The 22,239-nt window shown below is 55.4% G+C and overlaps 2 protein-coding genes and 1 non-coding gene across 8 annotated transcripts; all 3 read left to right on the forward strand.

The window, feature by feature from the left end:
* Positions 1-6: 6 nt before the first annotated feature.
* On the forward strand, positions 7-11,272 carry SAXO5 (stabilizer of axonemal microtubules 5). Its single transcript, XM_087425289.1, has 9 exons — positions 7-127; positions 6,914-7,522; positions 8,522-8,628; positions 8,714-8,814; positions 9,032-9,144; positions 9,225-9,334; positions 9,676-9,877; positions 10,415-10,500; positions 10,996-11,272. Exons 1-9 carry the CDS (start codon positions 7-9, stop codon positions 11,221-11,223), a joined length of 1,677 nt encoding a protein of 558 aa, XP_087281415.1. The 3' UTR covers positions 11,224-11,272.
* LOC147912171 (U6 spliceosomal RNA) lies at positions 4,277-4,383 on the forward strand. The gene has a single exon (XR_015550291.1). It is a non-coding gene; the product is annotated as a U6 spliceosomal RNA (small nuclear RNA).
* An 80-nt stretch (positions 11,273-11,352) lies between the features above and the next one.
* Positions 11,353-21,250, forward strand: ZNF358 (zinc finger protein 358). 6 transcript variants are annotated; one of them, XM_087426044.1, is made up of 3 exons: positions 11,353-11,374; positions 19,117-19,219; positions 19,459-21,250. In XM_087426044.1, exons 2-3 carry the CDS (start codon positions 19,147-19,149, stop codon positions 21,171-21,173), a joined length of 1,788 nt encoding a protein of 595 aa, XP_087282170.1. In that variant the 5' UTR covers positions 11,353-11,374; positions 19,117-19,146; the 3' UTR covers positions 21,174-21,250. The 6 variants fall into 6 exon arrangements, with proteins under 6 accessions (XP_087282170.1, XP_087282168.1, XP_087282169.1 ...); XM_087426042.1 differs by lacking the exon at positions 11,353-11,374 and adding an exon at positions 16,526-16,630; XM_087426047.1 differs by lacking the exon at positions 11,353-11,374 and adding an exon at positions 16,637-16,728.
* Positions 21,251-22,239: the final 989 nt, after the last annotated feature.

Consider the following 22,239-nt stretch of genomic DNA (forward strand, 5'->3'; position numbering starts at 1 on the left):
TCCGCGATGACGTCACTGCGACGGCGGCGCACCGCCCTAGGGGGCGGGGCCGGGCGCGAGGCCACGCCCCTCTGTGAACGTTCTGCGCAGGCGCGGCCGCGACCCTTTGTCCCTGAACCCGCCTTTTGTCTGTTGCAGGGAGGGACGGGGTTTGCAGCTGCGGGGCCGCCACGTGCGCGTTCCCTGGGGGCCTCTGCACCCAGGACTGTCCTCGGAGCTCGCCGAGCTTCTGCCCCACGGCGGCTCGTCTTTTCAAAGTTAGCCAGCTCCCCACGCACGCACAAAAATAGTCCAAGCAAAAAGCACTGACCTCTTAGGTCGGATTCAAGGAGGGATTTTTCTAGAAATTTTTCTGCTTCACCCTGTCTGCATTGTCTGCTTGACTCTAATGAGAATGTATGGCTGTCGTAATGTCATATAAGGCATTTTTAGAAAGTTAGGGAAATGCATAGAATCGTTCTAGACGAATAGACAAGAATCTGGCAACCAGAGTTGCTTTTGAAAGAGGCAATGGGCTGGGAAGAAGAGATTAAATTGTTCCCCGTTGTACCGTCTTGTAGCTTTTTTCTTTTTTTCCAGTTATATTGAGATATAATTGACATACGTCACTATGAGTTTCAGGTGTACAGCATAAAGATTTGACTTACATATATTGTGAAATGATTACCACGATAAGTTTAGTTAACTTCCATCATCTCATGTCATATAATTTCGTAGCTTTTGAATTTTGTGCTATATGCGTGTATTATCTCGCCAAAAAGCCAAATAACATTGTTCAAAAAGTGAACGACCCATTCCTTTTTTTAAAAAAAATCGAGGTAAAATTCACGTAACATGAAATTCACCATTTTAAAATGGACAATTCAGTGGCATTTAGTACAGTCACATGTACAAACATCCCCCCTTTCTAGTTTCAGAACATTTGCATCACCCTCAAAGGAGACCTGCCACCCTTTTAAGCAGTCAGCCTATTCCTCTGGCCCCCAGCCCCTGTCAACCACCATCTATCTGCTTTCAGTCTCTATGGATTTACCTATTCTGGATATTTCATGCAAATGGAATCATACAATATGTGACCATTTGAATCCGGCTTCTTTCACCAAGCATGTTTTTTAAGTTGTGCACATTGTAGCAGGTATCAGAACTTCATTCCTCTCCTGGCTGAAGAATGTTCCATGGTATGGATATACCACACTTTTAGTTTATTCATCAGTTGATGGACATTTGGGTTGTTTCCACTTTATGGCTATCGTGAATAATTCTGCTATGAACATGCTATACGTGTACTTGTTCACGTCCCTGCTTTCAATTCTTTTGGGTAAACACCCAGAAGAGGAATTGCTGGATCATATGGTAACTGTGTTTGACTTTTTGAGGAACCTCCAGACTGTTTTCCACAACGGCTGCATCATTTTACATTCCCACCAGCAATGCACGAGAGTTCCACCTTCTCCACATTCTTGCCGACACTTGTTATTTTCCTTTTTTTTTAGTTGTGGCCACCCTACTGGGTGTGAGGTGGGAATTTACTGTAGTTCTGTTTTGCCTTTCCCTAATGACTAATGATGTTGACCAATGGTGTTTTGCAAAATATTTCCTCTTGATTTCAACTTCTGTTTCTCTTCCTGCCTCACTCACTCCATTCCAGCCCCATTGCTCCTGTTCCTTGAAGTTGCAGCACATTCTGCCTCAGGACCTTTACACTGGCTGTTCCCTCTTGCTCAAATATCATCTAGTCATGGCACCTCCCTGTCACACCCTCCTGGGCACTTCCGACTCACATTTCCTACTGCCTTATTTTTCTCCTTAGCTCGTAACTCTATCTAACATAACTGTATAGTTGGCTTCTTTATTTAGCTATCTAGTTTCTTGTCTGGTTACCTAGTTATTTGTCTCTCCTCAACAGAATGTGAACTCCACCAGGGCAGAAATTTTGATCTGTCTTGGTCACCGCTCTATCCCCACAGCCTGACACAAAACAGGTTCTCCCTAAGTGTCGTCGCCTGCGGGGCTCAGCTCCCTGTCCCAAGCTCTCTGCTCGTGCTCTGTCCACACAGTCCACTCCCACGACTTCCCTAGGCACCTCTTCGCTGGCCTCTCCCTCATCCCTCTCCAATCCTGAGCAGTCTCCGGCTCCCACCTGCCCCCTGAACATTCCCCCTGTGCATCCCAGGAGCACCCTTGCGCTCAGCAGGTCCCAGACTGACCTCGGCATCTTTCGCGGACATTTTGCTCTCCCATGTCTCCATCTCAGGGTTGCCCCGCCGATCACCGAGCCACTCAGCCACACACCTGGACATCACGCTCACCTCTTTCCCTCCACACACGTGCACACCCCCCTCCATGTCCCAACAGTCCCCAAAATATCCCTTGAGTCCATCCACTTCTTCCCAGCCCACAGTCCCCTCCATAGGCAGCCCCCATTCTCTCTCATCAGGACCCGGAGCCCCTGCCTCCCCCACAGCATCCCGAGAGGTTCGTTAACCCCCACATCCAACCACAGCCCTCCTTGCTTAAGACTTGGGTGCAGGGGTCTGTGTGCCCCCGCCTCCCAAATGGGGACACTGTTCCTGTAGCAGAAAAAAATCCGAGCCAAGCCGAAAGCCTGCAGAGGGATGGGGGCCTCCTGCCGCTGCCTGAGGAGCTGGGTCCCTTCTCTTGAGCCTGTGCTCTGCCCAAGGGCCTTGTAACAGCACAACGCATTTCTCTGAGCGCCTATTGTGTGCCAGGCTCTGTTCCAGGCACCACGGAGACAGCAGTGAGCCTTGTGGGCACCGCCCAGCCCTCCCAGCATCCCCCGTCATCTGCTTAGGGCTAAACTTGACCTTTGAGAAAGAGACAGGCGCTGGCCTGGTGTCCACAGCTGGCCTTGCTGTTGCTAGGAGCTGGCCTGGCAGGCACAGCGAGGCCCTGGTGTTCTCCCGCGGGACATAAATAATTCCGCGGGACGCCAACATCAGACAAGGCCACTCTGTGACCGTGGTGGAACGAGACAAAACAAGCCCACTTCGTAATCGTGTCTGAACACAGGCAAAACATGAGCATGGTCCGAACCATAGCAGCAACCAGATATTCGCTTTTCCTGGATCATTTGAGTCACTGCTGTTTCTTTACCAATCACGGCTTTATTCTTGCCTCATTCCTTAGACTTCTCGATAAAAATTATTCAGAGCCTCAGTAACAGAATTACCTCTCCCCCTTGCCTCCTGGTAGCATCCACGATCCATGATCCATCCTCTTTTCCCAGCAGGCAGGACCAGGCTGAAATGGATATTTGCATGCACCTGGCTGGACCAAAGTCCTCTGCTGGGCTCGGGGCTGAGGAGCAGGTGATGGGACCTCAGCCCAGTGGGCAAAACAATTTCCTTGAATTTAGTAAGTCAGTGAAAAGGAACCCACTCAGTAAATAAGTCCTGGAGATCTAATCCACAGTACAGGGATTACAGCCAACAAAACTGTACTGTAGGGCCGGCCCCATGGCCTAGCGGTTAAGTGCGAGCGCTCTGATGCTGGAGGCCAGGGTTCGGATCCCGGGCGCGTACTGATGCACCGCCTGTCAGGCCACGCTGTGGCGGCGTCCCATACAAAGTGGAGGAAGATGGGCACGGATGTTAGCCCAGTGTCAGTCTTCCTCAGCAAAAAGAGGAGGATTGGCAGATGTTAGCTCAGGGCTGATCTTCCTCACACACAAAAAATATATATAAACACTAAAAAAAAAAAAAAAAACTGTACTATAAGCATTAAACCTGCTCAGAGACTAGATCTTAATTGTTCCCAACAATTATGGGACACACAGAGGTGTCAGCTAACACCACAGTGGCAATTATATTGCAATATATACATGTATCGAATCAATATGTTGTATATCTTCAACTTAACAATGCTGTATGTCAAGGATACCTCAATAGAAAAAAAAAAAAAAGAAAGGAAGGAACCCATTCAGTAAACAATTTGGGGCACTATGAACTAGGACAGCTTTACCATCCTTATATCTGTATTTCATCTGTTTTTTTTTTAAGAAATTGCTTTAAAAATTTTTTTTATCGCAGTAAAATATACATAAAATAACATTTACCACTGTAACTATTTCTAAGTGTCCATTTCAGTGCCATTAACTACATTCACATGGTTGTGCAACCATCCCCACCATCTCCAGAACTTTCTCGTCTTCCCAAACTGAAACTCTGTCCCTATTAGAGGCTAACTCCCCGTTCCCCCGTCCTGATGTTTTATATATTATTTTTATTTGTTGGAGCATCTCAAGAAAGAAAGTTAAGTGTTTACTTCGGCAGCACACCTACTAAAATTGGAATGATACAGAGAAGATCAGCATGGCCCCTGTGAAAGGATGACATGCAAATTCACAACGCATTCCATAATTTTGGATGACAGATAAAAACTAGACTATTGGCGGTGAACACGACACAATCTATAAAGAAGCTGAAATACAGCAATGTACACCTGAAATTTACACAGTGTTATAAACCAATATGACCTCAATAAAAAAATTTAAAAAGAGGGGCCGACCTGGTGGCATATCAGTTAAGTTAGCACACTCCGCTTCGGCAGCCTGAGGTTTGCCGGTTCGGATCCCAGACACAGACCTATGCACCGCTCATCAAGCTGTGCTGTGGTGGCGTCCATATAAAGTAGAGGAAGATGGGCACAGATGTTAGCCCAGGGCCAATCTTCCTCAGCAAAAAAAAAAAAAAATTTTAAAGGGAAAAAAAAGAAATTCACATTTCCAACCAGTAAAAGGATCCAACACAGAGCAAAACCCCATGTCCTTAAACCTCCCAAGAGCCACCTAAGACAAGTCCAGTTCTGAGAAGCCCTCTCTTTTAAAAAAAAATTTTTTTGCTGAGGAAGATTAGCCCTGAGCTAACATCTGTGCCAATCTTCCTCTACTTTATATGTGGGTCGCTGCCACAGCATGGCTGACGAGTGGTGTAGGTCTGCACCTGGGATCTGAACTCTTGAACCAAGGCCGCCAAAGCAGAGCACACTGGACTTAACCACTATGCCACAGGGCTGGCCCCCTGAGAAGCCCTTTCTCAAGCCCTCCTGAGATGAGATTTCCCACAGCTCCCCGTGGACTGTGCTCTCTCTCACTGCAATGAGTAATAAGCCCCAGTTTGTTCAACCACAGGTGTGTTCCTCGTGGTCTTTGGGCTGGGGGACCACGATGTCATTAAAGGGTACCTTGGAGGTCTGGGAGCCCTGGCGTGACATTAAGTAGTGCAGTGACTCAGAGAGGTTAGCCTAGTCTGTGTGGGGCGTATTGAGGAAGCAGACAAGCAAGAAAACTCGGGAAAATGATAACAGACACCAGCAGACTGTTGCATCAATCGCTACTTTCTGAAGCGGTTACCATCCCCATTTTTCCAGATGAGAGAAGCCAAGTCATTTGCCAGGCTCCCTCGAGCTCCCAGGAGGCAGGATCCTCTGGCCTCGCTCCTGATTTTCCTCCCGGCCACGCCCAGAGTTGCTGGGGACCATTGTGACAGCATTGTCCAGGAAGCTGTATGGGTCACAATAGGCAGGGCCGCACCACACGTGAACGCAGCTTTGGAAGGAACATGTGAGCATCCTCTGGGAGACAGGGGACGGAGGGAGTCTCGAGGCTGGTCGCCAAGTGCATTTTCTAAGACCCATTAGCCCCCATGTCACCCCTCGAGGTAGGTGCCCTGTCCTCATCCTTGATGACGCATGAAGCTCACAGAAGCCCCATGACTTGTTCCAAGGTGACCCGGCTAGTAATTTCAGTTGTCAGATTCTCCCATAAACTATCTGAGGTCTTCTCAACTCAACTATTTTAGGTGGCAAAATGATCAAAAAAGCACGCTTCAACACTGAAAAACTGTGGTTTCATTAAAACACTTGAAGCGTGTCTTCTAAAGAGGTCGACATGAGAAAGTAGTTGTGGGCTGAAGTGGTCTGGGAGGACTTCCTGCAGGAGGTGAGCCTCAGTCAGGGGTGCTGGTGGCACCCGATGGCTGGTCTCTGAGGGGCAGGAAGGGGGGTGCGGTGGGGGAGACACCTCTGCTCTGAGCAAAGGCCAGAAAGTCCCAGTGGGCTAAGTGGGGTGCTGAGAGCCTGGAGCAGAAGGTCAGAGAAGTGAGTGGGGGTGTGTAAACCGTCCTCAGTTTGAGGACAGGAAGGGATCTAGGAGAAGAGTCAGGGCCCAGGACAACTGCAGAGGGCGGGAAAACCAGTGAGGAGGTGTGTGGCAGAGATGGGACAGTGGCCAGGGTTGGGCAGAGACCGAAGTGAGTTCCCAGACATGAAGGAGGGGAGAGCCATGGCCCTGACAACTGACTGAGGGCGAAGAGAGGAGGTTCCTGCATCAGACAAACCAGAATGCAGTGCTTAATTCTGCAGCTCTCCCTGTTGCTCACTCTGCAGTGGCCTCAGGGCCTTTGCACCTGCTGGTCCTTCTGCCTGGAATGCTATTCCTTCAAATACCCAGATGCCCCCTCCCATCTTTTTCAGGTCTTTGCACAACTGCCATCTCAGTGAAGCCTTCCCTGACGACCCTATTAAAACTGCCACCGTCCCACCCTAAAACCCCATCCTTCTACCTTGTATGACTTCCCACGGCATTTATCACCTTGTCATTTACTCTACAATTTATGTTATATTTAGTCCTTACTGTCTTTCACCTCCTGGCCCCATTATCATCTCCACAAGGGCAGGGCTCTTGGTCTGTTTTGTTAACTGATGTACCCCTCCGAGGGCCTACAAAGTGCCTGGCACACAGTAAGCCCAAATGAATGAGTGTTTCTCTCTGCTTTCCCTGGGGGCAGGCACAGGGGCTGCGCCTGTTTCTTCCCATGTTCCCAGCGCCGAGCCCAGCGCCTGGCACACAGGAAGGAGTAAACGGCAGCATTGTTCCCGGCGGGCACTTGCTCAGTCCTGTATCTCGCCCCCTCGCAGGTGGCTCCACGTCCCGCGGTGGCCGCGGGCGCCCTGCTGCCCTGCCCGATGTCCCGGCGGGACTTCCTCAGGGCCTCGCACTTCGCGCTGGGGCCCGACCCGCGGCTGCACATGGGCACCATGCGCTCCTCGTCGCACCGGGACTTCCCGGCCTACCCGGGCGCCCCCCGCACGCTGCGGAGCCAGCAGCCGCCCCGCGCGCCCCTCTTCCAACGGGACGCGCGCTGGGCGGGCGAGGAGCGCGTGTCCGAGGCGCACTGCGCCTTCGCGCCACCGCCACGGTCCTCGCTGTTGGGGGAGCAGGAGCGAGCGCGGGAGCGCACGCTAGCCATGCGGGCCAGCCACCTACACGTGCACGCGGACGCGCGCGCCCGCACCAGCCTCGCCACCACGCGCGCCGACTTCCGCTGGCCCGAGCTTTCGCCGCGCGCCCTCGAGCAGATCCGCAGCGCGCGCCTCATCTTCGACCGCGGCTCGGTGCCGACCGGCGACCGCTCCCAGCTGGGCATCCCGCCCACCACTCACCAGGCGCTCTTCCCGCCCTACGACGCGTGCCTGCAGCCCCGCGCGCCCTGCAGCCACCTCGGTGAGCGCGCGCCTGGGCGCCCTGGGCGGTTTGCTTAACCCACTGGTTCCCAAAGTGGGCGGGGATTCTGCGCCCTCCCCCGGGGAACGTTTGGCAACGTCTGGAGATCATTCTGGTTGTCACGATGGAGGGAGGGGATGCTAGTGGCAGGGAGAGGATGGAGGCCAGGGATGCTGCTAAACATCCTCCCACACACAGGACGGCCCCCACAGTAGAGACTTATCTAGCCCGCAATGTGAATAGCACCGAGGCTGAGAAAGCCTGGATCTTCCTTGAGCCTCCGTTTCTGCATCCGTAGAATGGGCACAGCTCCTGAATCTCCCCAGGGGGCTGTGTGGTGGGCAGAAGTCGTGAATGCTGGTTTGGGGTCAGACAAATCTGCTAAGTCCTCCGCACCACCTCAGCCCTGCCACCTTAGTAGTTGTGTGACTCTGAGCAAGTGGACCTCTCCAAGCCTGTTTCCTGGTCTGCAAAATGGGTGCCATAACAGGGCCCCACTTCATAGGAGCCGGTGACACCGAGATAGCCCGGAGCGCATGATTTGCCTGGCATACAGTGAGCGCTCGACCAAGAGCAGCTGTCACTAGTGTGATTTTCAAGGAAACTTTCCCAGGGACCTCACTAGTCAGAGTCCCTCCAAGCTGGGCTCAGGGATTGTCAGACCCGGACTCAGCTCAGCTCTGCCTCTGAATTTCTGTGATTTCTGGCAAGTCACGTAGCCTCTCTGAGCCTCAGGGAGGCTGTAAGGTGGGGGGAATAATACCAGCCCCCCAAAATGAGATGCAAAGCTTAACCTAGCTGCCTGGTCACTATTTGGTAGTTATTCTTGTTTTATCATGATTTTTATTATTTTTGGTGTTTTCCAGACAGCTCTCAAGCTAGGCTAGTCGGGACTGCCCAGCTTCCCTTCCCAGGGAAGGAATTGAATCCCAGCGGCCCTGAGGCTTCCAGGAGTTATCCCGTTAATCCCATTCTCTCTCTCCTCTCGCCCATCCTCAGAAGGCCCCAACCGCCTCAGGTGGGACCACAGGAGACAGGACGATGGGACCTCCTACCAGAGAGAGTTCCAGGCCCTGCCGGGCCCACCTGCCTTGATGTCTAAGAGGGTAAATCAAAGCCGGGCTGGTGCTGCTGGGGAGGGCAGCGATGGGGCCAGGTGGTCTTGCCCTTCCCACCCCTCTCCACCCACAGGCCTCCAGCAGCGTGGAACTGGGAGACTTCAAGATTGGCTATGGTCCCATGTGTTCGGAGCAGAAACAAGCCTACAGGCCCCAGGGTCTGCCCTCAGACAGGTACAAAGGGACAGTGGCCTTCCACCAAGACGGGGCAAAGGGCTCTCAACGACATGTGGGGTGTGCCATCTGAGGCTCTAGGGTCACCATCACCCGCAGGCCAGGCCAGATCTCCCGCCATTAGCACCCCACAGCTTGGCCCCTGGGAAACCTGCCTGTCTCCCTTTTCCTGGCATTTGCAAGGGCCCAGATCAGATAGATCCCCCCTTATCTGCAGGTATGACAAGGCCCAGGCCTTGGCCCACATCCACTATGTGAACATTCATCCCGGAGACGGCGTCTTCCGGGACAGGACCACCAAGGCTGAGCACTTCTACGCCCAGGAGCCAGGTGAGAGCCTGCTGCCTGCCCGCCCCTGGCTCCCACGGCAGCCTCCCAGGGCTGCTCAGCACCTACTCTGCCACTGGCAGAGCCTTTTGTTCTTCACCACGACAAGACTCCACAGTCGCACATCCTGGAAGGAAATTGGTGCCCTGGCCCGGGCAGCCTCACCACCTCCATGCATTTCTTCCACGGCCAGGTCAGCGGGCAGGGGGAGAAGGCGGCAGGGCTCATTAGGGAAAAGGGCTTCCCAGGCAGAGCGAATAGCAAGTGCAAAGGCCCTGAGGTGGGAGTGAGCTTGACATGTGTGCGGGGATCTCCTGGATCTATTTGCGTGACCTTGGGTAAGTAGCTTAACCACTCTGAGCCAAGTGGCTCTGTCTGTAAAAGGAGATAACAGTACCAACTCCTAGCGCCATCATGTGGGGCCCAGAGAGAGTGAGCTGTCCAAGGTCATACAGTGCCCATCTCTTCCCTCCAACCGGGCCTGGGGACATTCTGGACACGCGGGAGCTTCCCAGATGCCCTGTGGTCCTACAGCCGCCTCCCGCCACCAAGCCACCCTGCCGCCACGTGTCTCAGGAGAAATTGCAGAGTCACGTGACCCTAGGGGAGCCTTCGCTGCTGGGACAGTTCTTCCGGACCTCCATGGGCACGGACTATTACCCGCCTGGGACGCCAAGGCTGCAGAAAGCCCCCAACCTCCACTTGCTGCAGAGCAACCTGCCCCGGGGCACCGGCGGTGAGCGCGGCCCCGCCCACCCCTGGAAGCCCCGCCCCCACTGCTCTGGCCCCGCCCCTGTCCGTCCCGCCCCGCCCACTGCCCCACTCTGGCTCCGCCTCCTGAAGGACTACATCCCACCCCATGGACCAAGATCCCAACTCCACCCCTGGACGACCTCGCCCCCTCGTGGGCATGGCGCCTCCTCCGCCTTGGCACTGCCCCCTGCATGACCATAGCCCCGCCCCTTTCCATATCCGCCCTCACCTGACTCTAACTCCCACTCCTCTGTCAGACTCTGGCTCCGCCCCCTGACCTGCTAGCCTACCCTCCCTGGCCCCCAGACTCGTGCGCACTTGCCCCGCCCCTACAGCCTCAGGCCCACCCCGGCTCCTCTCCTCTCCCCGCCTCCTACTGCATCCTTCGCTTCAACTTCAGCGTTGGCCCGAGCTTCGCCCTGAACCCTTGCCCCATCCTTAGCCTTGCACGTCCCTGCCCCCTGGCCCTGCCTCTCCTCCCTCGGCCCCTCAGCTCGGCCACCCCCACCCAATTCTTCAGAACCAGATTTCTTAACCATGAACCAGAAGATGCTGAAGCCGCACAGGGTAGCCCCGGCCTCCGCGACTGAAGAGATGCTACAGCGGGTGAGGAAGGGGCAGGGGAGGGGGCACCTCCCTGACCAGGGAACCCCCCAGATCAGTGTAGACTTATCTCAGGATGATGATACTGTCACCTCAGACTCAGAATTAGTGTCAAGTCCGCTCGGGGTCGCTCTAGGGTCACCCTAGGCTCAGGGTCGTCTTAATGTCATCTGAGCGTCAAGGTCATCCCTACCTCACCCCCAGGGTCATGTCAGGGGCAGCTCAGGGGCATCTTCCTATCACCAACCACAGTTATACCCCAAGCCGAGGGTTAGCTCAGAGTCACCTAGGGTCACCCCAGCCCTGGGGTCATTCCAGGCCCCCCCGCCAAGTTTCTCTCTGGCTTCTGGGTCATCCTACACAGGGCTCCCCCCATTTTGTCCACCTCCCCAGGGCCCAATCACCAGCCTTTGATGCTCCCAGGGTGATGGTGGGGACCATGGGTGGGACAGCCACCCTGCAGGCTGCCCTGCCAGGCTGCCCACCCTGACTCCACAGTGCAAACACAGCCACATGGAGCCCCCGCTGGGCAGACAGCGCTTCTTCTCGACCCAATATGAAGACGAGTTTACCTTCAAGTACCAGCGCCCGGCAGGGCTGAGACTGAACAACTTCCAGGAGAGCCACGTGCCGCTGGGCTCCCCTAGCCAGTGGGGCTGTGGGGGTGGGAAGGTAGACCCTCAGGCACCCCAGACTCCTACCTACCCGTGCCCTAGCCAGCAATAAACAGCGCTTTGTCAACATTCCACCCCTCTCCATCAACCGCCATAAAAGAGGATGCTCGGAGGGATGGGGCTGTACAGGAGAGGATGACTCCATCGAGAAGACTCTGAAGAGACACTTCCGTGGAGCCTGCGGGTCGCCCTTCTCTGGGCAGGTATGCCGTCCTAGCTTGTGCAAAGCCTTGCTGGGTGGACTCAGTGTAAGGCATTCAGGGGCAGTGACAAGTTCTGAATGATGTAGAGATGATGGAGTCACCGTCTTGAACAGAGGCAGTGTGGTGAGGGGTTAAGAAGACAGGCTCCTGGGGCTGACTGGACAGAGTCCAAATCCTCACTCCTCCGTGTCCTGGATAGTCATCTTGGGCAAATCATTTAGCCTCTCTGAGCCTCAGTTTGCTCATCTGTAAAATGGGGATAAAGGGCAGCTTTCTCATTAGAATGTTATAAATGAGAAATGTACATGCTTGTCAGCGTGTGTGGCTGAAGGTCAAGGGGGGAGAGCTTCCCTTCTGAGGGTGAAGGTGAGGAGGGGAGAGAAAGATGAGGGCGTGGGAAGGAGCTTTCAGTCGCTGAGAGGCCGGGTGGGGCTCGGAGGGGGCGTGGAGGGGTGGACACGCTGAGCGTGGCCCAGCAATGTCCTCCATTGTGGGCGGAGACTAGAAGCTGAATGGTGTGCTGGCTGGCTGGGCGATGGGCCCCCAGGTCAGAGCTGGGTCCAGGGGCAAGTCAACAAAAGCCACTGGGATATGATCAGATCCAAGGGGGTAGGTGGCCAGCTGGGGACGAAATAAAAAGAATGGAACAAGAGGAGGATTGGATGGGGCCCTGGAGCCCATGGGTGACAAGGCTGAGCAAGCATGTCAAGGCCCAGTACCTTGGACAGCGCCCCCACCTTGAAGGTCTGGGGTTTGGTGAGGTCAGTATCAAGAGGCCAGCTCTGTCTGGGATAAGATGGGCCTCGGTGGCGGCGCTCAGGACCAGCCTCTCTAGGCTGTTGAGAATCTGATTTCATGGAATGAACACAGCTCCCTGACCCTGTAGTCAGACCTTCAAAGACCAAGGCCCCCAATCCAATGGGCTACTAAGAGCCAACCTCAAGCCTGGCCGGGAGCCCTCTCCTCATGGGCAGCAATTCTGTCATTGTGTTGTCATTTCCACAGGAAGGGCAGGAGTCCAGCTTTGGACCCTATGGGGACAAGATGGCCCTTTTGGATGCACTCATGGTATCCATGTTGACCGTGAGAGGGTCTGCTAGTTTTAGAACACCTCTCTGCTTGCTTCTACTAAAGGCAGACATGACACTCTTCTGAATTACTTCATGATAAACCAGAATTTCTCAATCTCAGCATCGTTGACATTTTGGAGAGGATCATTCTTTGTTGTCAGAGGCTGTCCTGTTCACTGGAGGAGGTTTAGCATCATCCCTGACCTCAACCTACTACATGCCAGTAGCACACTCCCTCTCCCTCCTCCAACCAAAAATGTCTCCAGAAATTGCCAAATGTCCCATGGGGGGAAGAGTTGCCCCTGCTTGAGAACCACTGCAATAAAGCCATTCTACAATAATTTCCAGGCTTTGCTGATGAAGCTGGTCTGATTGTTGACCAGACTACGTGAACAAAAAAGCTTTCCCTTTTTGCCTTGCCTGCCAGGAAGCTTAGAAAACTTACTTTGGTGGTCAGCTCCATGTAGCTCCACTTGCAGGATTATTTGCGCTCCTGCCTGGTTCTAGGAATGGTTTAAAGCAACCCAGACACAAGATGAAAAATAATGGGTAGAAGTTACAAGGAGGCAGATTTCAGCTCTACTTAAAGCATTTTCTAACAATGGAAGTGACCAGCCCCAGGATAGGTTGCCAGGAAAGAACACAGACTTTACCAGAAATATTTTCAGTGCAGAAAGACTTTAGATCATGATGATTCTGGATATATTTTATGGATTTATGTCTATCCCTCCTATATCCCACTCACCTCCCAAAAAAAGGCATTTCATGTGAACTATGAAAACGAAAAAGGCTTATGAAATTAAGATGAATAAAATAGGACTGAGCATGGGAAAACAGATTAATTGTTAAAGGAAAACAACTTTGTCAAGAGTAAGCCTCACCGGGCAGCAGAATTCAGACCTGCCACGCACCTGTTTTTCTGTCCTGGGGCACATGATGTCATGCTCTGACTTTCATCCGTAAAATGGGGATGGCAAGAGTTCCTTCACAGAGTGGTGACAAGGATTAAATAAAATGTGCATGTACCATTCCTAGACCAGGCTTAGCATTTGGGTGCAGCTCAATGAATGGTCCCAAAATTTTGTTAATGTCTCAGGTCATTTTGCTGTAACAGAAACCCAGCTCACGCAGAAAGGGATTTTATTGATTTACATAACAAGAAAATTTGGAGGTAGGTCTAACACCAGGCATGTGGGTTCTGCATCAGGACTTTCTCCCTCACGGTCTGTCTGTCCTGTGTCCCTCTAAGCAGTGCAAAAATGATGCTGGTAGCCCAAATTCTTACGATTAAAGACCCAAAGGAAGGGGAGAGAGGTCTTCCCAATTCCTCATATTGGAATGTAAGGAACCCTCTGATTGGCCCATTTGAGTCACATGCTCAGCCGTCAACCAATCAGAAGGACGGAAAACTGTGATTGGATGGCCCAGCTCACTAGCCCACCCCTGGGTGATTTGGTTCCCCAAATCTCACCGGATCTTTGAATCTGGAGCCTGACCTTGCTGGACCCTGTCTCCTAGCAACAGACCCGTGCCTGTCCATCACCTCTTGCCCCAGGTTACAATCTGGAGGGTGGAAAGACTCAGCTAATAGGCTCTTCCCGATGAAGGTAATTGTACTGTTCCAGACAGGGAGAGTGTTCCACAGTAGCCTGGGGCATCAGGTGCCCCCCAGTTCTCTGATAATCCCAATCTTATCTTCCACCTCATCGCTAACTTCCTCTTTTGCTTGGGGCAGAGAATTCAGCTCTGGCAATCTCACAAAATCGAGCAGATGCTCAGGAAGGAGCACATGGAGGGAGTTTGTGTCTGTCTTGCAAGACCTTGCTGAAGGCTTCATGAAAGCTCCCACATATTCCAACATCCTGATATTTTTCTGCAAAACCCCTCAACCCACAGTCTCAGGAGACACATGGTTAGAGTCCCAAGATAAAATAGGCAACAATTTAATCAGCTATTTTTCCCGCACATAACAGAGATTTCCAGTTTCCTGAGGAGGGTTCTTCTACAGGGCTGCTTCATACATCTGGGCAGGTTGTGCACTGGACAAATCTAGGGAGCCCTATTCGCTTTATAGTGAATATATATGTCTGTGGTTGTCCTGGCTCTCTACATCACCTTTGCTCAGCAAATCCACATTTTAAGTTATTTCCCTCAATACCCTTCCCTTTCCAGGTACAAATTTCTAAATTAGTCAAGACTATCATGGATTCCATGGATAGAAATCCACTAAAACTAGCTCAAATGTCCAGGAAATTTTGTTGGCTCATGGTACCGGAAAGAATGAGGGCTTCTGGCTTCAGGTATGGCTATATGCAGGAGCTCAACCAATATAGCCATAGCTGTCTCTCTGACTCTCACATGTACATCCTGGGGTAGACTGACTTCAGGCTGCAGACTGTTCTTCCAGACAACTGGGGAAGGTGGCTGCAGGTAGAATGAGGCCCTATATAGAGCTCCTGATCCCAGAGGAAGAATGAGACCCTCCACCATCATGTCCTCATCCCAGACCTAATTACTGTGGCCAGGGGATGGGGTTCTCTGATTGGTAAGTCTAGATTGCATGGTCCTGGGGGCTGTGTTAGACACGGGTCCTTCTGGAATAGTGAAGGGGGATCCAGAAATGGAAAGCAAGTCGCTGATGGAGATAGTGGGCAGACAGAAACAACAGCTGTCATTACGAGAATTATCAGCAATGGGATCATCCAGGAAGTGGCAGGATGAGGAACCAGCGACATAATCTAATTGCAGTCTCAAAACTCTCAGATCTGCTGTGGGCTTTTCCACAGAAATGTGGAAGGCAGGTCTCAGGCCATAAATTCAGTACAGATCAGGGGCCGGCCCCGTGGCTTGGAGGTTAAGTGTGTGCGCTCCGCTGCTGGCGGCCTGGGTTCGGATCCCGGGCGCGCACCGACGCACTGTTTCTCCAGCCATGCTGAGGCTGCGTCCCACATACAGCAACTAGAAGGATGTGCAGCTGTGACATACAACTATCTACTGGGGCTTTGGGGGGAAAAAATAAATAAAATAAAATCTTTAAAAAAAAAAATTCAGTACAGATCTAGAAGGTTCAGGAAAGAAGAGAGAAGACTCCTGGAGGCCTGATTTGCTCAAGGCTGTATGCAAGGATAGGTGGTGTCAAAATTCACCAGCCAAAAACCATCAGAAACACACCTGTAGTCAAAAAGGGTTTTTTGGAGGCCGGCCTGGTGGAGCAGTGGTTAAGTTTGTGTGTTCTGGGGGCCGGCCTGGTGGCACAAGTGGTTAGGTGCACGCGCTCCGCTTCAGTGGCCCAGGGTTCACGGGTTAAGATCCCGGGCACGCACCAACGCACCGCTTGTCTCGCCATGCTGTGGCGGTGTCCCATATAAAGTAGAGGAAGATGGGCACAGATGTCAGCCCAGGGCCAATCTTCCTCGGCAAAAAAGAGGAGGATTAGCATCAGATGTTAGCTCAGGGCTGATCTCCTTCACAAAAAAAAAACAAGTTTGCATGTTCTGCTTTGGCGGCCTGGTGTTCACAGGTTCAGATCCTGGGGTGTGGACCTACACACCACTCATCAACCCACTCTGTGGCAGGCGTCCTACATATAAAGTAGAGGAAGATGGGCACAGATGTTAGCCCAGGGCCAATCTTCCTCAGCAAAAAGAGGAGGATTGGCAAAAGATGTTAGCTCAAGGCCAATCTTCTTCAGCAAAAAAAAAAAAGGGGGGTTTTGGTTTTTTGTTTTTTTTTTTTTGCTTGCTCCAACAAGGAAGACCACATACCAGGAAACCAAGGGGCACCTCCGTAAGAGGGAGCTGGGGGGCGGGAGGGCATCTTATAGGATTCAGGCATGTACTGGGTACTTTTAAGGAGATTTGAAGTTGGTGCTGTCGGGAAGCAGGGAGCAGATGGGGGACTGGGTATTTTGGCGATTTTTATCTCAGAGAGGGGAGGATGAAGGAGAGCTGTCATTGGAAAGAAGCGGCTGTCGTTTGTGTTGGTCGGGAGAGCGGGGTGTGTATTCATTTTTGCGGTTGCAAAGTGTCCTTGTCTGTATCTTGGTTCAGACGTGGTCACAGAGCGGCCTTGTCTGATCACTGTTTACATTCTGAGAGGGCTGTTTATGTGCAGTGAAGAACATCACGGCCCAGCTGCCAGCTGCCGGGGCTGTGTTCACTCCCTCCTCACTGGGAGCTGTCTCCAGGTAAAGTCTGCCTGGAGCCCTTCCCAGTCTTGGCCCAGGCTTCTCCAGAGATCATCACTCCCCTGAGTGTCGGGCACAGGGGTCTCCCGGCGACAGCAGTGAGTCACTGGTCAGCAGGGCAGGAGGAGAAAATCACTCAGGGACCGGTCTCCCCAACTCTTTTCCCTGGGGAGCCTTTAAGGGAAACAAATTTGTAAATTGCAGGACTTCTCAGAGCCTTGACTCTGCTTAGGTGCATTGCCAGGCTGCGAGAGAGAGAGACAAATGTTCAGTGTTTTTGAACCAAGGTGGAGTCAGAGACATGGGCAGGAGGCAGAGAGAGAGACAGATGAGAACAGAAAGAGAGCGAGAGACAGAGAGACAGAGGCAGAAAGAGTGACAGGAACAGAGGCAAAGAGATCTATATGGAGAGAGACACAGAAATAAAGGGACAGAGATAGAGACGGACAGAGATGGAGAGACAGGGGCAGAGAGGGACAGAGATGCAGAGGGAGACCGGGCCAGAGGAGTGGACAGGGCCAGGCAGGGGCAGAGAGGGCCGGAGAGGGGCGGCGAGGGGCTGCGGGAGACCCGGGGCGGGGGGCGCGGCGCAGACAAGGGCGCGGCGGCGCGGCCGGGGCGGCGGGGCCGGGACAAAGGCTGGCCCGGGGGGCGGGGGCGGCGATGGCGACGGCCGCGGCGGGCGCGGGCGAACTACAAGTCCCAGCAGCTCCCGCTGCGGCCCTCGGCCGGCCCCTCTCGCTCCCCGGGAGTGCCTGGCGGGGCCGCTGGGCCGAGGGGGGCGCCGGCGGGGCTGGCGGGCGGGGGGCTTCCTGCGGGCCCTGGGGGCGCCGGCGGCCGGGCAGGGGCGAGGGGCGCCGGGTGAGTGTCCCCGCGAGCGGGGCCGGGCGGGCGGGGGCCGGGTGCGGGCGGGCGGGGGCCCCGGCGCGGGGCGCGGCCCCGGGCGACCTCCGATCGCCCCCCGCCCCGCGCGCCGCCGGCCCGGCCCGGGAGAGCGGGGTCGCGGGCGCGATGGGAGGGGGCCGCGCGCCCCGCGGGCCTAGCGCGCCCATCCGCCGCTGCGTCCCCGGGGGAGGCCCGGGCCGAGCTGCGCACCTGAGATCGGGGGGTGTGGGGGGCACCCCTCAGCGGTGGGTGGGGAGCTCAGGACGCCCCCTCCCCTGGAGGCGATCCAGACCCTCCCCCCCAGGAACCCAGGAGGGGACCCAGGTATTGTTCTCCCCAGCCTCCAGCCTGGGGTCGGGAGTTCAGGAGGCCCTTTCAAGGCGGATCCAGGGGTTCCCTCTGCCTCCCAGGACCCCACGTATTGTTCCCTTCACTCTCCAATCTTGAGGGTCCAGAGTTCTGGAAGCCCCTTCCACCAAGGGTCTACCTGCCCCCCAGGAACTCAGAGAGGATTCTGGTTATTTCTCCTCCCTTCCTTCCAGTGAAGAGATGGGAATTCAGGAGGCCTCTTCCTCAGAAGGCAATCTAAGGGCCCCTCTGCCCCCAGGGACCCAGGAGGGAACCCAGGCATTGTCCCCCCCCCCCTCCAACAGTGGGGACTGGCTTGAGGATGCGATCTGTGAAATCAGCCCTCTCCATTTGCCTACCCAGTCCCTGCCATGGAGTTATGGCTCCCAGATGACCCCCTCCCCAGAAAGAGAGCCAGAGATCCCCCCCATCCCCCAGGAACGGGTCTATTTGTTGTTTACCCCCCAACGCCCAGCTGTGGGATGAGTAGCACAAGGCATCGCCTCCCTATCAGTCATCCTGAGCTCCCCTGCTCCCCAGAAAGGGTCCCAGCCATTGTTTCTCCACTCGCCTCCCTACCTCCAGTTGTGGGGCTGGAATTCAGGATCTTTCCTCTAGGAAGGGACAAAAGTGTCTTGACCCTCGTCCCCATACCCCAGCCATGGGGTCAGTCATTCAGGAAACCCCCTGTAACCCAAGAGGGTTCCCAGGTATTATTTATGCCCACCCCCAGCTAGGGGTTGGAATTCAGGATCTTCTATCCAATTGTGCAAACAGGTGTTTGGACACCTGTCCCTACCCTCCTGGCTCTGGGGTCCATGGGTCTCCCTGCCCCTCCAGGGGTCGCACATATTATTTTCCCACCTCCCTGTCTTCGGGAGCACAGGTGTTTTGACATTTACTCCCACCCTGGAACTGTGAGGTCTGGCCTTCACATTGTCAAGTCCTCAGGAAGCAAGCCAGGGGTGCCCCTGCCCTACCCCAGCGACCTAAGAGGAATACCAGATGTGGTTTGCCCCCTACTCTCATCCCCCAGATGTAGGCTGCAGAGCACAGGATGCTTCCTCTCTAGGAGGCAAGCCACAGGTCGCCCTCCCTACCAGGAACCCCCAAATATGCCACCCCCAACTGTGCAACCAGAATTCAGGCCATGTACTTAGGAGCAAGCACAGAAACCCGCCCACCCACCCTTTTCCCCACAAGGGGGACCCCAGTCAAGGGGGTGAGAACCTAGGACTGTCTCTCCTCCACAGGATCCAAGCTTCCCACCACAGGAGCCCAGGATGGAGAGAGGGGCAGAGCCATGGAGCTGGGGACTGGAGACCTCTAGTGCCGGGTCCCCTGACTTCCTTCCAGGTGTGGGGCTGAGAAGGGAGGGCCCCCCATGTCCCACCAGGGTCCCTCTTCTTCCTGCCCTGGCTAGGGCAAGTCACAAGTCTTCCTGCAGTCTGAGACAAGAGGAAGATCCATGTGTGTGTTCGAGAATGGGTTCTGGGGCGTGGTTTGGTCCCCTCTCCCTTCACTGCACACACTCCAAAAGAGACCCCGTGTCCCCCAGAACCTACGCCCACCCACACTCTGTCCCCACCCTGCAGATCCTGCCGCGGAGGCAGCCGGCACTTCCACACGTGGGATGCGGCGCTCGGTCCTGGTCAGAAACCCGGGCCACAAAGGCCCGAAACCAACTTACGAAGAGCTTGACTCCGGCTCCGAAGACCTGGACCCCAACCCGGAGGAGCTGGATCCAGTTTCTGAAGACGCAGAGCCTGACCAGGAAGACCTCAACACTGTCTCCGAAGACGTGGACCCCAGCTATGAAGACCTGGAGCCCGTCTCCGAGGATCTGGACCCCGACGCCGGAGCTCCGAGCTCCCTCTCGGGGCCGGGAGACTCGGATCCCCAAGATCTCGACGCCGTGTCTTCGAGTTTCGACCTCGATCCAGACGTGATCGGCCCCGTCCCCCTAGTTCTCGACCCTAACAGCGACACCCTCAGCCCCGCTGCCGCCCCAGACCTGGACCCCCTCTCCTCCGGCCTCACTGCCGCCCCCGAGGTCCTGGCCGCCAGCCCCGCGGTGCTGCCTGCACCCGCCAGCCCGCCCCGGCCCTTCTCCTGCCCCGATTGCGGGCGAGCCTTCCGGCGCAGCTCGGGGCTGAGCCAGCACCGCCGCACCCACAGCGGCGAGAAGCCCTACCGCTGCCCCGACTGCGGCAAGTCGTTCAGCCACGGCGCCACGCTGGCCCAGCACCGCGGCATCCACACGGGCGCGCGGCCCTACCAGTGCGCCGCGTGCGGCAAGGCCTTCGGCTGGCGCTCCACCCTGCTGAAGCACCGCAGTAGCCACAGCGGCGAGAAGCCGCACCACTGCCCCGTGTGCGGCAAGGCCTTCGGCCACGGCTCGCTGCTGGCCCAGCACCTGCGCACGCACGGCGGCCCGCGACCGCACAAGTGCCCGGTGTGCGCCAAGGGCTTCGGGCAGGGCTCGGCGCTTCTCAAGCACCTGCGCACGCACACGGGCGAGCGGCCCTACCCGTGCCCGCAGTGCGGCAAGGCCTTCGGCCAGAGCTCGGCGCTGCTCCAGCACCAGCGCACGCACACGGCCGAGCGCCCCTACCGCTGCCCCCACTGCGGCAAGGCGTTCGGCCAGAGCTCCAACTTGCAGCACCACTTGCGCATCCACACGGGCGAGCGGCCCTACGCCTGCCCCCACTGCTCCAAGGCCTTCGGGCAGAGCTCGGCGCTGCTCCAGCACCTGCACGTGCATTCCGGGGAGCGCCCCTACCGCTGCCAGCTCTGCGGCAAGGCGTTCGGCCAGGCCTCCAGCCTCACCAAACACAAGCGGGTGCACGAGGGCGCAGCCGCCGCCGCCGCCGCCGCCGCCGCCGCCGGCCTGGGCCTCAGCCCTGCTTCCGTGTTGAGGCCCGGGCAGGTCTCCCTCCTGGGTCCCGAGGCTGTCTCTGTGCTTGGCTCCGGCTCCGGCGCGGGCCCTGACCCTGGCTCTGTGCTGGGCTCCCTCCCCAATCCCAGCCCCCAAGCCATCCCTGGCTCCCGATCTACCCCCACCCCTGATCCTAGCGAATCTTCTGACCCAAAGTCTGGTCGCGACGCCAATCCTGACCTTGTGGCCAGCCCTGATCACGGATCCGGTCCCAGCCCCGACTCGGATCCTGTGCCCAGCCCAGAGCCCAGCCCCGAGTCCCATCCTGACCCCTGCTCTCCTACCCATGACACTGTCAGGCACCCCCTCCCTGCTGGCGAGAGTCCCGGGTGGGTGCAGGAGCAAGGGGCGCTGCTGGGGCCCGATGGCTGAAGGGGACGCTGGCAGCCACTGGGGGCCGGGGCGAGTTGTGTGTTGTGCGGTTAGTAAAATCTTCTCACTGCCTCCTGGCTCTGCTTCGTGGTTCTCTTGATTCTCATTGTCCCCTAATGCACAGCCCCTTCCCCGGGTGATGGGAGGGTGTGGCCTGGACCAGCCACACATCTGGAACCCCAATGTCCTGGCTTCCCCCCCACACAACCTCCAGGCTTCCCAGCTTCCCCCACAAGGTCTCGCACTGGTCCATTCCACTAGATGCCATTCTCTGCTCCCCCAGACCTGGCCACCCTAGTCAGGAACAGACTTGCCCCGCGGGTAGTCTGAGCAGCATCCTCTCCCTTTGGCTTTTCCAGGAATGGAGGAATTTCTGGCATGTTGACAGTCTAGTGGGCTGATAATGGAGGCTGCTATGAAACCATGTGGGCAGCCCCGCCCCATTCGCTTCCTTAATTTACCCCTTGCCCTTCAAAGCCCACATTACAGGTACACCACTGGACAAGGAGGTCACTCATTTATGCGTTCAACAAACCTCTGTTGATTGCTCAGATCTCAGCAGGGAGCAAGATAAGCATGGCCTTGGCCCTCACCGAGCTCACAGATACCAAATTCAGAAACACTTAAAAAGTAATTACAGGGTATTGTACATTCTAGAAGAAGCATCACAAGACTTCTGATTGAGATGAGGGACAGTTTTCCCGAGGGAGGACTTTATAATCTCAATAACCATTCCTTTAATCCTCAGTACTGTTTGCCCAGCCTCGTGCTAAGCGCTTGCATTTTCTCATTTAATTTTCTCAACAGTTCCATGAGGCAGATAACTATGATGGAGTAGCCCTATTTTGCAAATGAGGAACCTGAGGCACATGGAGTTTATGGGACTCTTTGGAAGACATAGAAGTGGCGGTTGGCAGTGCCTAGATTTAAACCTGAACTATCTGCCCTCCAGAGCCAGCATTCTTAACCATTATGCTCCAGGGCAGGATTGTGCAAAGGCCCCGGGGCCATTGAAAAAAAAATGAGCTAGGGGAGAAGGTGGGGGCCAGTCTACCAGCAGGCCCTG

The sequence above is a fragment of the Ceratotherium simum genome, chromosome 39, assembly GCF_057802395.1.
Source record: "Ceratotherium simum simum isolate JZ-2026a chromosome 39, ASM5780239v1, whole genome shotgun sequence".
Classification (NCBI taxonomy): domain Eukaryota; kingdom Metazoa; phylum Chordata; class Mammalia; order Perissodactyla; family Rhinocerotidae; genus Ceratotherium; species Ceratotherium simum.

Bases quoted from the DNA above. Each gene is read 5' to 3' on its own strand.
- ZNF358 (XM_087426042.1), top strand. From the start codon at position 16,550: ATGTGCAGTGAAGAACATCACGGCCCAGCTGCCAGCTGCCGGGGCTGT. The intron at 16,631-19,116 runs GTAAAGTCTGCC...TCTCCTCCACAG, and splicing joins TCACTGGGAGCTGTCTCCAG to GATCCAAGCTTCCCACCACA. The intron at 19,220-19,458 runs GTGTGGGGCTGA...CCCACCCTGCAG, and splicing joins GTCCCCTGACTTCCTTCCAG to ATCCTGCCGCGGAGGCAGCC.
- SAXO5 (XM_087425289.1), top strand. From the start codon at position 7: ATGACGTCACTGCGACGGCGGCGCACCGCCCTAGGGGGCGGGGCCGGG. The intron at 128-6,913 runs GTCTGTTGCAGG...GCACTTGCTCAG, and splicing joins TGTCCCTGAACCCGCCTTTT to TCCTGTATCTCGCCCCCTCG. The intron at 7,523-8,521 runs GTGAGCGCGCGC...GCCCATCCTCAG, and splicing joins CGCGCCCTGCAGCCACCTCG to AAGGCCCCAACCGCCTCAGG.